At 36.5% G+C, this 14,136-nt stretch overlaps 1 protein-coding gene across 1 annotated transcript; it reads right to left on the bottom strand.

The window, feature by feature from the left end:
• Positions 1 to 5,044: 5,044 nt before the first annotated feature.
• CLDN14 (claudin 14) lies at positions 5,045 to 5,749 on the bottom strand. The gene has a single exon (XM_070943518.1). The coding sequence runs from the start codon at positions 5,747 to 5,749 to the stop codon at positions 5,045 to 5,047; it is 705 nt and encodes a 234-aa protein (XP_070799619.1).
• Between the last annotated feature and the right edge of the window lie 8,387 nt (positions 5,750 to 14,136).

The raw sequence follows: 14,136 nt of genomic DNA, 5'->3' as shown, positions 1-14,136 counted from the left end.
GGAATTCTGAAAATACAGCTTGATATTAAATACTAGGAAAAATGCATTAAGGGGTTACCCAAAGTAAGTAGCTCTAATTAGGTTAATATTTTCTAAGCTGTAAAAAATGAAGCAAAAATAATACTTTACCAAATTATACTTCATTATCATTTAAATTGGTGGGTTTTGATAATTTAATTCATATTTTATCAGTCTCATTTCCAATATGACTTTCACTAGAAATCATTTAGCTATTTAAAATGTGTGGAAAGTACAACCCCTCTGCTTGTATGGTGTGTGTATGTAAATAATGTTTGTTATCAAAATTATAGGAAATATGTAGCATTATCTTAGCTCAGATTCTTTTTTAAAAAATCAGATACTGTGCCATACATACGTTGGCCACTTGATGTCACTGTTTTATAGTGTTTCACAACAGTTTATTCTGGAGAAATCTAGAGTTTATAGATGTATTCCTTTAGGAAAAAAGTAAATGTAACCATCACTTTTTCATCATCATTCATGCTAATAACCTATTTCAACAACATTTGCTGTTAAGGAGGATGCTTGGGGTAAACAATTCCACTTCAGCTGCAGCCGTCAGAGCTGAATTGGGTCATTTCTCACTATACACCTATACAATCACTAGGGTGGTAGCCTACTGGCTAAAAATGACCCAGATGGATGCCAGCAGACTCCCTAAAATATGTCTAGAGGAACAGCAGATTTCAAATCCTCAAAGGTATTCCTGACTAACCCGGCTGTCAGAAATATTGAACCGATATGGCGTAGGGTTCCCGTTGTGTGACACACTGAACCAAGTTAAACAACGGATTAAAGATATACATGGGCAAATGGATATGGCAACCCTTTCAACTAATCATTCCCTTAAACTGCTGACAGCAGTTAAAACAACTTTCACCCTGGAAAAGTATTTATATTTAGAAATGCCATCAGTGGAGAGACAGTTATTTGTTAAGTTTAGATTCGAACTTCTAGATACCAACGTTAGATTCGGCCGTTATCAGAAAATCCCGTATGACAAAAGAATATGCATATGTGGGGTAAACGTCGTGGAGGACACGGCGCATATAATATTCGAATGTAGTCTCTATCAGGAAGTTAGAAATCAATATCTGTCCCCAATTATAAATAAATTTCCCCACTGGAATATAAGCCAAAAATTAGCATTTCTGTTGAGGGCTGACTCTCCTCCCCTGGTAAGAGCGATCACTCGATACCTTAAAAGGTTGACGGCAATACGAGCCAGTTATATCAAGGAAAATTTTATCGATTGTAAGAAAGATGAGCTCAGTTAGAGAGGAGCTATCCTATTTGGGTTATCTAGTCTTCTAGTCTTGGCAACTTAGCTATTGAAATTCGATATGGTAAAATTTTAATGTCATCTATCATATATTTTTAGATTGCTATTTTTGTAACTGTTTTATCTTTTTCCCTTTTTCTCTTCTGTTTTGTTTGAAAAGGCCTTTGGGCTATTCAATAAACTATACTATACAACAACATTTGAAATATGTAGTAATAGGTATAGGATTTCTAGCACATGACCTGTAGGTAAGAAACAGTTTTATGCCTGGTTCGTATTATCATATGTGGTGGACATGCCCAAAGAAAAAAAAATATTGGAGAAAATACACACATGGTTGGAAAAAATGATAAAACAACATATAGATCTGAAACCTGAATTATTTTTGTTGGGCATACTACCGTAAAAATATGATAGAAGGAAAATATATTTGATTTTACATGTACTAGCTGCAGCTAGAATTGTATTTGCACAGCAATGGAAAAGTGAAGAAATCCCAACAGATGAAAACGTAATTTAAATAATAGAATGTGCAGAAATGAATAGATTAACAATGACAATTAAGGAAAAAGAGAAAACTGAATATTTTTTGACATGGGACTTGTTTTATCAATGGTTAGCTAATAAAAACAGAAGTTAGAAATATGGAAATGCAAGAAAAGAATGTTACAAGGGAGATTTATTAAAATGGATAAATATTATTATTATTATAGAATTAATATTAATGCAATGAATACTGTTGTAAAAATTTTGATCATTATTTTTTAAAATAACATGTACCCAGGCAACGCACTATTCAATTGAAATTGAAACTATTATAGCTTATAAAATTTTTAAAATATACAAAAAAACAGTTTTATTCCTTTAAATAATGAATTTTGTATAACTATAATATTATTATTGGTGTTTAAAATTTTGATCCTATATTCAATTCCCCTTGAACAACCAATATAAAAGAAATAATAATGGTTTGTTATCATAAAATAATATAAATGCCTTCACTTTAGCATATGCAATGGATTGCAATAAACTTGCTTTGACCCATCCCTTTCCAATTTATTGTTCCTCCCCATGGTAGCAAGACTGTCTGTCTAAAAATTCTGTAACTTTTGATCTTTACACATCTGAATGTACCGTGTTAGGAAAGGCAGCTCTAAATAGAAAGCCATGTCTTTTATTTTGAAAATAAACTATAAGCATAGGACTTAACTATGTGAACTAATTTTGTTTCATACATAAAAAATATCAAGGGTTAAGAAGAAACAAAATGAAAAGTTTTAGGCACGATAAATATAGAACTGTTCATAACTTGAATTTCATAGTAACATTTAAGAGAACAGGAAAGTATAACTATTTCCAACCTCCCTTTTCTCTAGGAACAGTTTTACAGAAAGTGATACAACTCAGTCTTAGAGAAAGCAGATTATTTGGATTTATGCTGCATATTTCAAGCCAGGATACAACAGGAAATTACATTTGTCATCCAGAGGGAAGTTCAATCCTTCTGGTCCTCCTTGACCTTTTAGTAGCTTTTGATATCTTCAACAATGGCATCCTTTGGGACTGTTCCTAATGAGCTGGGGAGTGGTACTATCTTGCAGCAATTGTTCTTCCAAAAGGGGTGGCTCCAGTCAGGGAAGAGGAAAAATTCAACCAAAAATGTTTATTTTTTAGAGTATCTTGGGAGTTTTTCCAATTCTCTATAACACTGTATACACAAAACTGCTAGGGACTGTCACCTTTAGCGGGGGGCCGGGGAGGGGAGAGGGATGAAACTGGTAATGTGGTAGAAATAGCAACCCAGTGTCTGGAAACTGGCAGAGTTCAGTCTTCACTTAGACTGAAGCCTTCTACCATAGAGTGGCTTTGGTTTGTGAGCTTTATAACTGGTGAAATCTTTGACCCTGTAAAAAGTAATACTCCAATTTTCGGAAGTGGTTCACAACTTGAAGCATTTCCTGGATTCACAGCTCCTGCTTGATGAGCAGCTGAAAGCTATGACTAGGAAGGCTTTTGCACAGCAGAACTATTCCTGGATGAAGAGGTCCTGCTCATAGTAACTGCTGGCCTAACTATTTGGATTATTGTAATGCAATGAACACGAGGCTTTCCTGAATAATATTTGGAAGATACAGTTGTATTCTGGGTGTGTCTAAGTGACTCCACTGCTTCATGAATTCCACTAGCTGCCAATTGGTTTCCACATATGATTCAAGATTCTGATCTTTACATTTAATCCTCTGCCCCCATGGCTGTGAACCTGGTTATCTAAAGGATTACTTTTCTCCACACATGTGCTTCAGCCAAGGTCAACGTCCTTCAAATCCCATTTTGTTATCTGACAGAAGCAGGCTTTTATTATATTAATCCTTAGAGATTTTGGAACTCCTTCCTGAAAAGACTCCCTCCTTCCTGGGCTTTAGGAAAGCTATCAGTTTTAGCTTGCCAAAGAAGAGAATCTGCAAAAGCATATGACTTTTGTAATTCTGGGATTTTTTTAGATTTTGGTATTTTATGCATATTTGAGCTAGTTGTGGATGTGATTTTATAAGTGGAGCCTGGAGAGCATACAAAATCAATCACACTCAGCCTAAATAGCATATACTAACCAAATATGCTAATCAAATATAGTACTACTAGAGATTATCATGTGCATCAACTAAAGACAAAAGTGAAGGGAAACATGTTTACCTTTGAAGATAGATTGGGAGATACATGATTTTGGTCAGCATTTCTGAACAAAATCATAATTAATTGTTTCATTGTGGTAAACAATAGGAAGGAGCCTATTTTCCTATCAAGTCACCCTATCTTCTTCCTTTCCTCCTCTTCCATCTTTCTCTTTCTCACCATCTTGAGTCATGATCAAATCCTAGTGACTACATTTACATGAACGTATCTGTCTATTGTTCTTGGCAATCATAAGATTTGTTACTACATTCTTCTGGGTTGCTTTTTCAACTTCCTAATATAGTTTGAGGTGACACTCTCCCCTATACTAACCATTGCACATTGTTAATTATATATAGAAGAAGCAGATTTTCTCATTTACGAGGAAATGGAATCAAGAGGCTATTGAAATGGAATCATAACACTTTTAAATTCAATCCTGGTGATCAGTGAGGTGACTGATGTCATAGCCAGATTACCCTTATATCCACATTTCCTGCCTTACATTGCATGACTGATAGGAAACCAATACAAAGAACAGAGCTATTACACATCTTTATTTTCTTTGTTTACGTATCTTAGAATCAGACACACACACACAAACACACACATACATGTCCAAATATCATGAAAGTATACAATGAAGTACAAACACAAGATTTTCCATTTACATAAACAAAATACTTAGTATGAGACTTCTTTGAATGATCACTGCTAAAATAACACATCTGGGTCTTGTTGCACCAAATGTGCCTTGATACACAGTTCCACAGTCTGGAACGCCTGTGCTCAGCAGCCTGTCTCTGAAATCACAAACCATTTTTTGTAAATATTTGCAGTCTTTCTCCAGGAAAAGACTATTTATTCTAATTTCAAGCTTCAAAGCATCCTTTTTTAAAATTGCATTAATTATATAAAAAATAAAATAGTAATAAACAGTATATGTAAATTACAGTACATTGATAATACCACAAACATCATAGATGTAATAACCTAATTTGTATACATATATACAAACGTATTTAGAGAAACACTGACAGCAACATACACACAAGAGAAGTCCCACAGAATTTATACATAATCATGTAACCTGTAACCATTGTAAGAAGCAGATGCTTGCGAAGGACTGTGATTTGACTTGTAAGCCATTGATGGTCTGGAAAATGGAGCTAATCTTGTTCCTGATTGTTGTTGGGAATATATGTCATTCTCCACCTGCTGACACGAAACACACAAGATTATTCCACCAATTATACTCAGTGAAGCACACACAAAGCCAAGGTAAAGGGCATGCCCAATCTCATATTTCATCCCATTGGGCAACGTTGGGTTGTAGAAATCAGTCACCACATCATTTGTTGTCCAAGAAACAGGGATGAGACACACAATTCCAGCCAGTATGAAAAGGATGCCACCTAGGACTGCAAAGATATTTTTAGTGGAGGACCCTTTGGCACATTGGGTACACTTCATGCCAATAACAGCAATTACACAGGCCAGAGTTGAAAGAAGGCAGGATATCACCATCATGGCTCGGGCTGCTTGAAGGTCACGAGGCAAAGCGAGTGGTGAATGGTGGAACTGACACTGGGAGATCCCAGTACTGTGCCAAACACATTCCATCCAGAGACCCTTTATGTATGCCATGGCTGTGATGATATTGGTTCCCACATGAGCGCTGTTCCACCAGTGAGGCAGGATGGTCGCAGTGATGGTTCCAGCTAAGCCAAGAAGACTCAAGAAAAAGCCCAGCAGCTGAATTGCCATGCTTTCCATTTCAGTGTCTATAGTACCATAATGATTCTGTTGGGATCTTTGTTGGGGATTCTTCTGAAAATCAGCCTTTCCTGGTATATATATGGCAATTTTGCTTTGACACCTCCTGAATGCCTAATATAGAATAATTGCAGAAGAAGTTAAACATTACAGGTGTGTATTTCCCAGTGACCAATAACATGCATTCCAAGGTATATAGTGTGATAATTTGCATATTTCACTGACTTTAATGAACTCCATGAAAACGGGGAGAAAGCTCATTATTATTTACATAATTCTGTCAACACCAAGAAGACTATTGGAAACAAATTATGTCGTGGAATAATGTTTTCAAACGATTTTTTAAAAAAAATTTCCTTTAATAGCAACAACAAAATTAGAACATTCACTGATGAGGCAAGAATTAGAAATTATTTGCCTGAATGTTACTATGCAGAATGAAATTTCTGAAAAATTCATTGTGGAATTCCATCAGCTTATTGAAATGCATCTGGATTAAGTACAATAATAATAGTAATAATAACCACCCCACAACTATAGCAATAAAAAAAAGCAAATAGGCCTCCCAAAACAGTCTAACAAGCAATGGATTAAAACTTTTCCAGTATTTCTTAAGACTTATGTTAATAAAGGTGCTTGAAAGAAAATAATTTTCATCATCTCCAGGCAAGTGACAGCATGTGAAAAGTGAAGCCTATCTTATTGTTTCTGAATGGCAGTGCCATCAGAATTACTGAAAATGTTCCATGATCAATTGAAGTTGAAACAGCACAAAAGTAGAACATTTTTTCCAACTGTAAATCACACTTTCAGTGGCTCTTGATAATGGATTCTTTGCCAGATGCTTGCAATAGGTAGACTATGTGCCTGGGTACCCTCACATGGATTCACCCAACCTACCAGATCTGAGCTGCAAAAGTCTAGAAGATCATTCCAGATGTCACCCAGCTCCCCCCTCCCACACAAATGTTTTACATTAAGTTAATGTCAAACTCAAGGCCCAGTGGCTGGATTCGGCCTGTGGGGTGCTTAGATCTGGCCTGTGGGGCCGCCCTGGAAACAGTGAAGGACCGGCCCATGGTGCCTCTGCCAGCAAAAACGGAGCTTGGGAGGACCAAGCATGGCCATTGTGAGCTCCATTTTCACTGGCAGAGGGTTGCAGGATGCCATCCCAGCTAAAAACAGAGATTGTGAGGGCTGCGCCCCAAGCTCTATTTTTGCAGGAGGCTGTTTTAGCTGAAAATGGAACTTAGGAGCCCGTTTTCGCTGGCAGAAAACACACCACCACAGGCACCCCCAACACAAGTGATGTCATCTGGGCAAGCCTACCCTGGCCACGCCCACCCCAGCCCACCCAGGCCCTCTGAGGTCAAACACAACCCTGATGTGGCCCTCAAGGAAATAGAATTTGACATCCCTGACTTAGACCAATCTAAGATAAATAGGAAGGCCTTTAATTATCTGTCCTGCCAATATTTGAATATTGGCAGGACAGATTAAATATTTGATATTAAATATTTGAGGACTATAACTAACTTTGCTTAAGTAAATCATCTGCTATAAAATAAATACTTCTGTATGTTTGAAAAACTATACTAGTACAACTGGAACTAATCCACAAGACATTTACCTATTGGGGAAGACCACTAACTGTTCTGAACATATTTTAAAATAATACAGGTAGTCCTTGACTTACAACAATTCATTTAGTGGCCGTTCAAAGTTACAATGGCACTGAAAAAAGTGATTTATGACCACTTTTCACACTTATGACCAATGCATGGTCATGTGCATTTACATTCAGATGTTTGATAACTGGTTCATATTTATGATGGTTGCAGTATCCTGGGGTCCAGTGGTGGGTTGCTACCGGTTCACCCCGGATTGGGCAAATCGGTAGCAGCAGAAGCGGGATGCTCCTCCCACCTACCCAGACGCTTCTGCACATGCTTGTATTATGCTCATTTTTAAAAAAAAAACAAAATCTGTTTATTCTAGAAATTCTAGCCTAGAAAAACAGGTTTTGAAAAGAAACATACAAATATTATGAATAAATAATGCTTTATAATTACTGCAACCCGGGAAAGTAATCATCTGATATATTCAGTAGTGCAGAACAAGAGAAAATTGAATTTAAGACATCTAATCTTACCTGAATAATGAAGAATAATAAAATTTAAGAAGAGGATGCAAATTTATGTCATGATTTTTAAATGAAATGAAATATTTCATATATCCACTAACACATTCCAGCTATCAGCTAATAATCAGCTGATTATTTTTTTATTTATTACTTTATTTACCAAGTTGCCAAGTGCCCGAATTATGATCACCATGACCATGGGAATGTTGCAATAGTCATAAGTGCATGGACTTTCATAAGTCACTGTTCAGTGCCAGTGTAATTTCGAACAACCACTATATAAATAGTTGTAAGGCAGGAGTCCCCAACCCCAAGTCCCTGGATGTCATGGCCCCATCAGAGCCTGAATCTGTGGAGAAGACGAACTGGAACTGGAGCCGATGGAGATCGTGTGGCGGCTTCGTTGGCTTGAGAGGAAAATGAGGAGGAGCAGGCCCAGTCAGGCCAGAGCCTTTCAGGATTGGGATGGCTTGTAGGCAGGGAGGAAGGGGGGCAGGATGACGAAGAGAGGCTAAGCAGTGAACATGAGAGACAGTTTGCTCTGGAACTTGCCAGAAACATAGGAGTGTTTGGGAAAATTTGGAACAATAAAGGGGCGGTTTGAACTGCCAGCTACCTGTGTTACCTCTGTGCCATGGCCCAGGTCATCACACTGGACCAGCACTACTCCGCAGCATGCCAGAAACTGGTCTATGCAAACAAGCAAAGCTCCATCTGCGGGATGCAGGCAGCATGCAAAATCGCATTCCCTCTGGTCCGCAGAAAAACCTCTCTCCAGAGAACCAGTCCCTGGTGCCCCAAAGATTGGGTGCCACTGTTATAAGGGATTATTTATATTAAGGAAGTAATATGTACAGTATTTTATTAAGTTCATGAATATTTATCTACTTTAAAGTAAATCCTACTGATTAAAGACTTAGCAACAACTGAGAATCTGGAAATTATTATTGATGTACTGATTACTGAAATTATTGTTGATGTTATTATTGAAAATCTGAGATTGTTTGTGGATTTTTGTTTCAATAAAATTATTCAGTGCTTGGCTTTATGTCATTGTTCTTTAATTGGGTGCCTATGTCCTTAGTACACTCTTTGTTTTAACTTTTTCTAGTTCAGTAAAAATATATGAAATATATGTATACTATATGATGTACGATTTGGACAATTTGACCAGGGGGGCGTATGCCCAGATTTGTCTGGTGTGTCAGTTGCGCCCCTATTTGGACTGAGATGCTCTACACACAGTTACTCATGCGCTATTCACCTCCCATCTTCACTACTGTAATGCTCTCTACCTGGGGCTGCCCTTGAGGACCACTCGGAGGCTTCAGCTGGTGCAGAATGTGGCCGTGCTGGTTGTGATGGGAGGGTCCCGATACTCCCAAATTACACCTTTTCTGCGCGACTTGCATTGGTTACCAGTTGCCCTCCGGGTGAGATTCAAGGTGCTGGTGATGACCTATAAAGCCCTACATGGCTTACGCCCAGGATACTTGTCAGACCATCTGCAGCCAGCAATGCCCATCGCCCGGTGCGTTCTTACAGGGAGGGCCTGCTCCGGGTGCCGTCGGCTAGACAATGTCAGCTGGCGGCCCCCAGGAGTAGAGCTTTCTCTGTGGGCGCGTCCACTCTTTGGAATCAACTCCCCCTGGGGCTTCGGTTGGCTCCTGACCTTCGCACCTTCCGCCGCGAATTAAAAACATGGCTGTTCACATCGCCCAGCCTGGACTGAGGGTTTTTTTGATTATTTTAATGGGTTTTAATATATGTTTAAATTATATATTTATACATTTATATATTTTATGTATGCATATTTATGTATTTTACATTTTATTGGGTTTGTTTTTATTTGTTGTGAGCCGCCCTGAGTCCTACGGAGATAGGGCGGCATACAAATTATATTAAATAAATAAATAAATAAACTTATAAGAAGACCTTTCAAGGTCAGGTCTAAAACCTCACTGTTAATCCCAAAGAGAACAGAATATAAAAACTACATGTGATTTATGCTACTAGTCACAGGAAATAGACTCTGGATTTAATGTAGGTCATGATACTCAATAACCAGGCAGCAACTATTTTTAGAAGTCATTAAGATGTTACTTTATTGACTCTTGCTAATTTGGGAAACTGCTGTGTGATGGTCTACCTTGCCTGACGTCATGTTTTCCACACTCTATTCATTATATGCTTTACCAGCTACTGCTTTAACTACCCAAAGAATAATTGTTCACTTTTTATTTAATATTATTAAACTGCTGAAAATCAACACATGGAAAAAATGGAAAAAATTTGGTGCCCAGAAAAACCACTGTTATTCAGTTATTTCCAGTCACTTGTTTTTTCAAAATCTCTGCCAAAATTAACACAAGTTAATAGCATTCATGTTGTGCACCATTAACAAATATCAATATATACAAGTACGTGGAATTTATATAATGATTGATTTGATTCACAGCACAAGTCATAAGGTAACAAAAACAATATTTTCAAATTAGCACTCAGTCTACAACTCAATTATGTTTTAATGTTTAATATGTAGAAAAATGTTTTCCACATTTTACTACAAAGGCACACAAACCCAAGTGCTGTGGAATGGGGTAAATTCCTGTTCCTTGCCCTTGTTCCTGCCCACCTAGCAGTTCAAAAGCATGCAAATGTGAGTAGATAAATAGGTACCATTTCAGTGGGAAGGTAACAGTGTTCCGCGCACCTCAGCATACAGTCATGCTGGCCACATGACCATGGAAATGTCTTTGGACACCACTGACTTCCTCAGCTAAGAAACAGAGAGGAGCACTGCCCCCTAGAATTGGAAATGACAGGGGAAATCTTTACCTTTACGATATAATATATGATTGTGGAAAACTGATCTCATATTTGCTTTATTACATTGGTATCATATCTTCAATGATATTAACAGAACTTTCCCATATTATGCTGGATCTGATTTTTCTACAGATAGAGCTGATACAGCAGCAGGATACTAGTCAGTGCAAAGTACAGAAATCATATTTCTGTGTGTGTGTGTTGAAGATTTGCAGTGGTTGTCACAAGCACAATTTAAAGTACTAATGTGATTCTTTAAGCCCTAAACAGTTGATTAAAGGGGACAGTTTTTCATCTTATGATCTTGTTTGTCCATTAGGGTCTACAGAAGAGGCCTCTGATTTGGTTCCAACTGGCTCATTTATCTGTCACAAAGAAAAAACACTTTTGTTTTGTTCCCTTGATATAGAATAAACTTTTTCAGAACTTAAGTTTAGCACCTCCTTTACCACACTTCAGAAGAGGAGCCAAAAATTTCATTGCTTTCCAAGGCAACTATTTACCTTTCAATTTCAATTTTTTCTTTAACTCTATTTTTGTGTATTCGTTAGTTTAACCTTCAGTGTTCTTTGCAGACAGAAAGTCAGCAGGGTATATGCCTGATATGACTATTCCTGGTTGTTATAATGGCTAATACTCTGTTCGTCTTAATTACAATTATTTATGTTCAGGTGCCAAGTTTTGTGGTTGTAAATTGTTAGTATTTTTGTAAACAACTTGAAATTTCAATCATGTGCAAAGCTACTGTTTACATATTACCTAATTTCTATTTGAGGCTGATTGTCTATGGTGTTTAAAGTAAATTTCATTCCAACTTCTCCCTAAACCACATATTTTATTTGGAAGTAGCAGTTAGATATTATCTACTCTATGGTTCATTGCACAGTCAGCCAGATGTTCACATGGGATTTGGCATTTTTAAACACCTATCAAGTCCTTCCCAAGGATCTGGGATAGGCAGATGTTGTTTGATGGTATTAAAGATATCATCACAGGATGTAAGATAATCCAAATTAAGATGCCTTTTGCAATTAACTGATGGTGAGTTTGTCAATGCCGATGGTGTTCAACTTTTGTTCCAATTGTTTTGCGATTGCACCAAGGCACTTATCACCATTGGTATTATCTTTTTCCACAGACATTCTACTTCTGTTTGTAATTTTCTCCAGTTCTTTTTCTTCTATTCTGATGTCTATAGGTATTGCCACATCGACTATCCAGATTCTTTCTTATCAACAATTGTTAAGTTTGGAATGTTGTGTGGTAGGTGCCTGTCTGTTTGAATTTCTAAGTCCCAGAGCACTTTGGTTTCTTTATTTTCTATTACTTTATCTACTTGATGGTCCCATTATTATTACTGATATATAAACAGGATAAATGTATTAATATCATAGCAGTTTTTCTCTTAATTTTTTAAAAATGAAATCCCTCTATTGTCATAGAATAGAACTGGAAAGAAAAAGTTTTGTGTCAGAGGCACTTCATGAAAACTCATCATTACAAAATTGAAGAACTATTGCCTAAATTCTTTATTTTACTAGTGTTTTCCAAATATTGGAGACTATCAACATCATCCTTTGTTACATGTTAGCAGAGAAGAACTAACTTAAGGAGGACTGGTCTAATGATGGCAATGTGAATCAGTTTGATGGAGGTGAGTCACTTTTCAGTGCCATAAGCAGTTTCTTCTGCAGGCTATTCATTGATAGAGGTATTGTCATCTTGGATTCACCTACCAGAATGGAAAGATGGGGAGGGGACAAAACAGTCAATGCTAATAGTGCCACAATTAAAACCCCACCCCATTTATACATTTGCATAATATGTGAGTTGGATCACAATGTCCTAATCTTTTGCTTGTTGTTTTTGCCCCCCCCCCTCTCATCTTACAGATGCTATCAAACAGAAAAATTATGGAGAAGCACAATAAATATACTAGACATGACAGAATACTGAAGCCAAACCAACCCTATTCAGTTGCAATAGCATGGCTCTCGGGTTTCTTTGGGTTGAGGTGCTGAAGATGAAGAACAGCAAAGGAATCATGCTTTGCTTATCATGATCTGCATGTATATAATCAGCACATCTTCTTTCATCAGTGAATCAAGAAAAGTAAATTATGGTTCCATGATTGGGAAATAGGTTTCAGTGCAGCAGTTTTCTATTGATACAGGGATGACTGGATAGGACTTTAACTTAACAGTAGAGAAAGGCTCAAAGTTTGCTTTAAATGAATTTGTCTATGATATCAACTCCCTTAATTTGGGAGTATCAGATTTTCCTTAGCAATGTCAAAAAAATTTTCACGTTTGTGAAATTTATTTATTTGTAATGTAGCCTGTAAGAAATACATTCAGTAAAATTTGTATTTTTATTCCTCACATACAATGAAAATTTTCAATATTAAAAATAATAAATATTTTCTTGAATATTCTCTTCGTTGCCAGTGTCAGCAGGCTAAAAAATAGAAATTAAGAAGTGTTAATTTTTTTTACCTACAGATATTGTGATTATTAAGGTACAAGCCTACTTACAGAATTCTTGGATGAGTTTCAATACTTTTCCATCATCACACACATGTCTGAAGTAAATTGTTTGGAAAATCATCAGAATATAGAAAGTTTGTATACTTTAAAATTCTGCTGTTAGTGTTGAGTGTAAATAAGTTTTGGATAGCACTATAACTGAAGTTTGTTTATTTTGGCGGATGGTGATTTTTTTAAAAGTACAGCAATAAAGACATACAAGTATTCATAATGGTTGCCAGAGCTACTATTTGCCTCTACTATTTGCAGATGGGCCTGCATTGTATAACTTAGAAGATATCAGTTAACCCAGAACATATTGGACCAAGCATCAGGACCACTACCAGATAGATACTGTTAGTATATCTTAAGTATATCTTAAATATAGCTGCTTTTCACACTGTTCTGATAAAAGTCTTCAAAAGAAATTTTCAGATCATAGGCTTAAGACTAGTCCAGGGAAAGAACAAAACACTGCCCTTAATAAAATGTCAAGAACATTCATGGACAAATAAGATAGAACCTCAATTTTCTGTCATTCTAGGCTTGATGAATTAATTTGAAATAAAAGTATGCCAAAATAAATAAATTACTATAAATTGAATTATTATATAATTATATAATAAATATATATGCTTGTATTATATTACTGGTAAAATCATTATAAAATAATATAATACTTCTAATTAATGAATTATAATTCATTAATGGTAAATGAATGCATTTTATCACATTCTTTGAATTTCCATTAATCTTAACTTGAAATAGAATATATATTAATGTCAACCATCATAAATGAATTCATCTTTCCCATAACACTTGTGAACACAGCAATTATTTAACTGCTTCTCTCTCTCTCTCTCTCTCTCTCTCTCTCTCTCTCCCTCCCT

This window comes from Pituophis catenifer, unplaced genomic scaffold, assembly GCF_029215685.1.
Source record: "Pituophis catenifer annectens isolate HBS135680 unplaced genomic scaffold, rPitCat1.0.hap2 SCAF_4, whole genome shotgun sequence".
Taxonomy (NCBI): Eukaryota; Metazoa; Chordata; class Lepidosauria; order Squamata; family Colubridae; genus Pituophis; species Pituophis catenifer.
The sequence above is the reverse complement of the archived record's forward strand: the minus strand, read 5'-3'. Positions and strand labels throughout refer to the sequence as shown.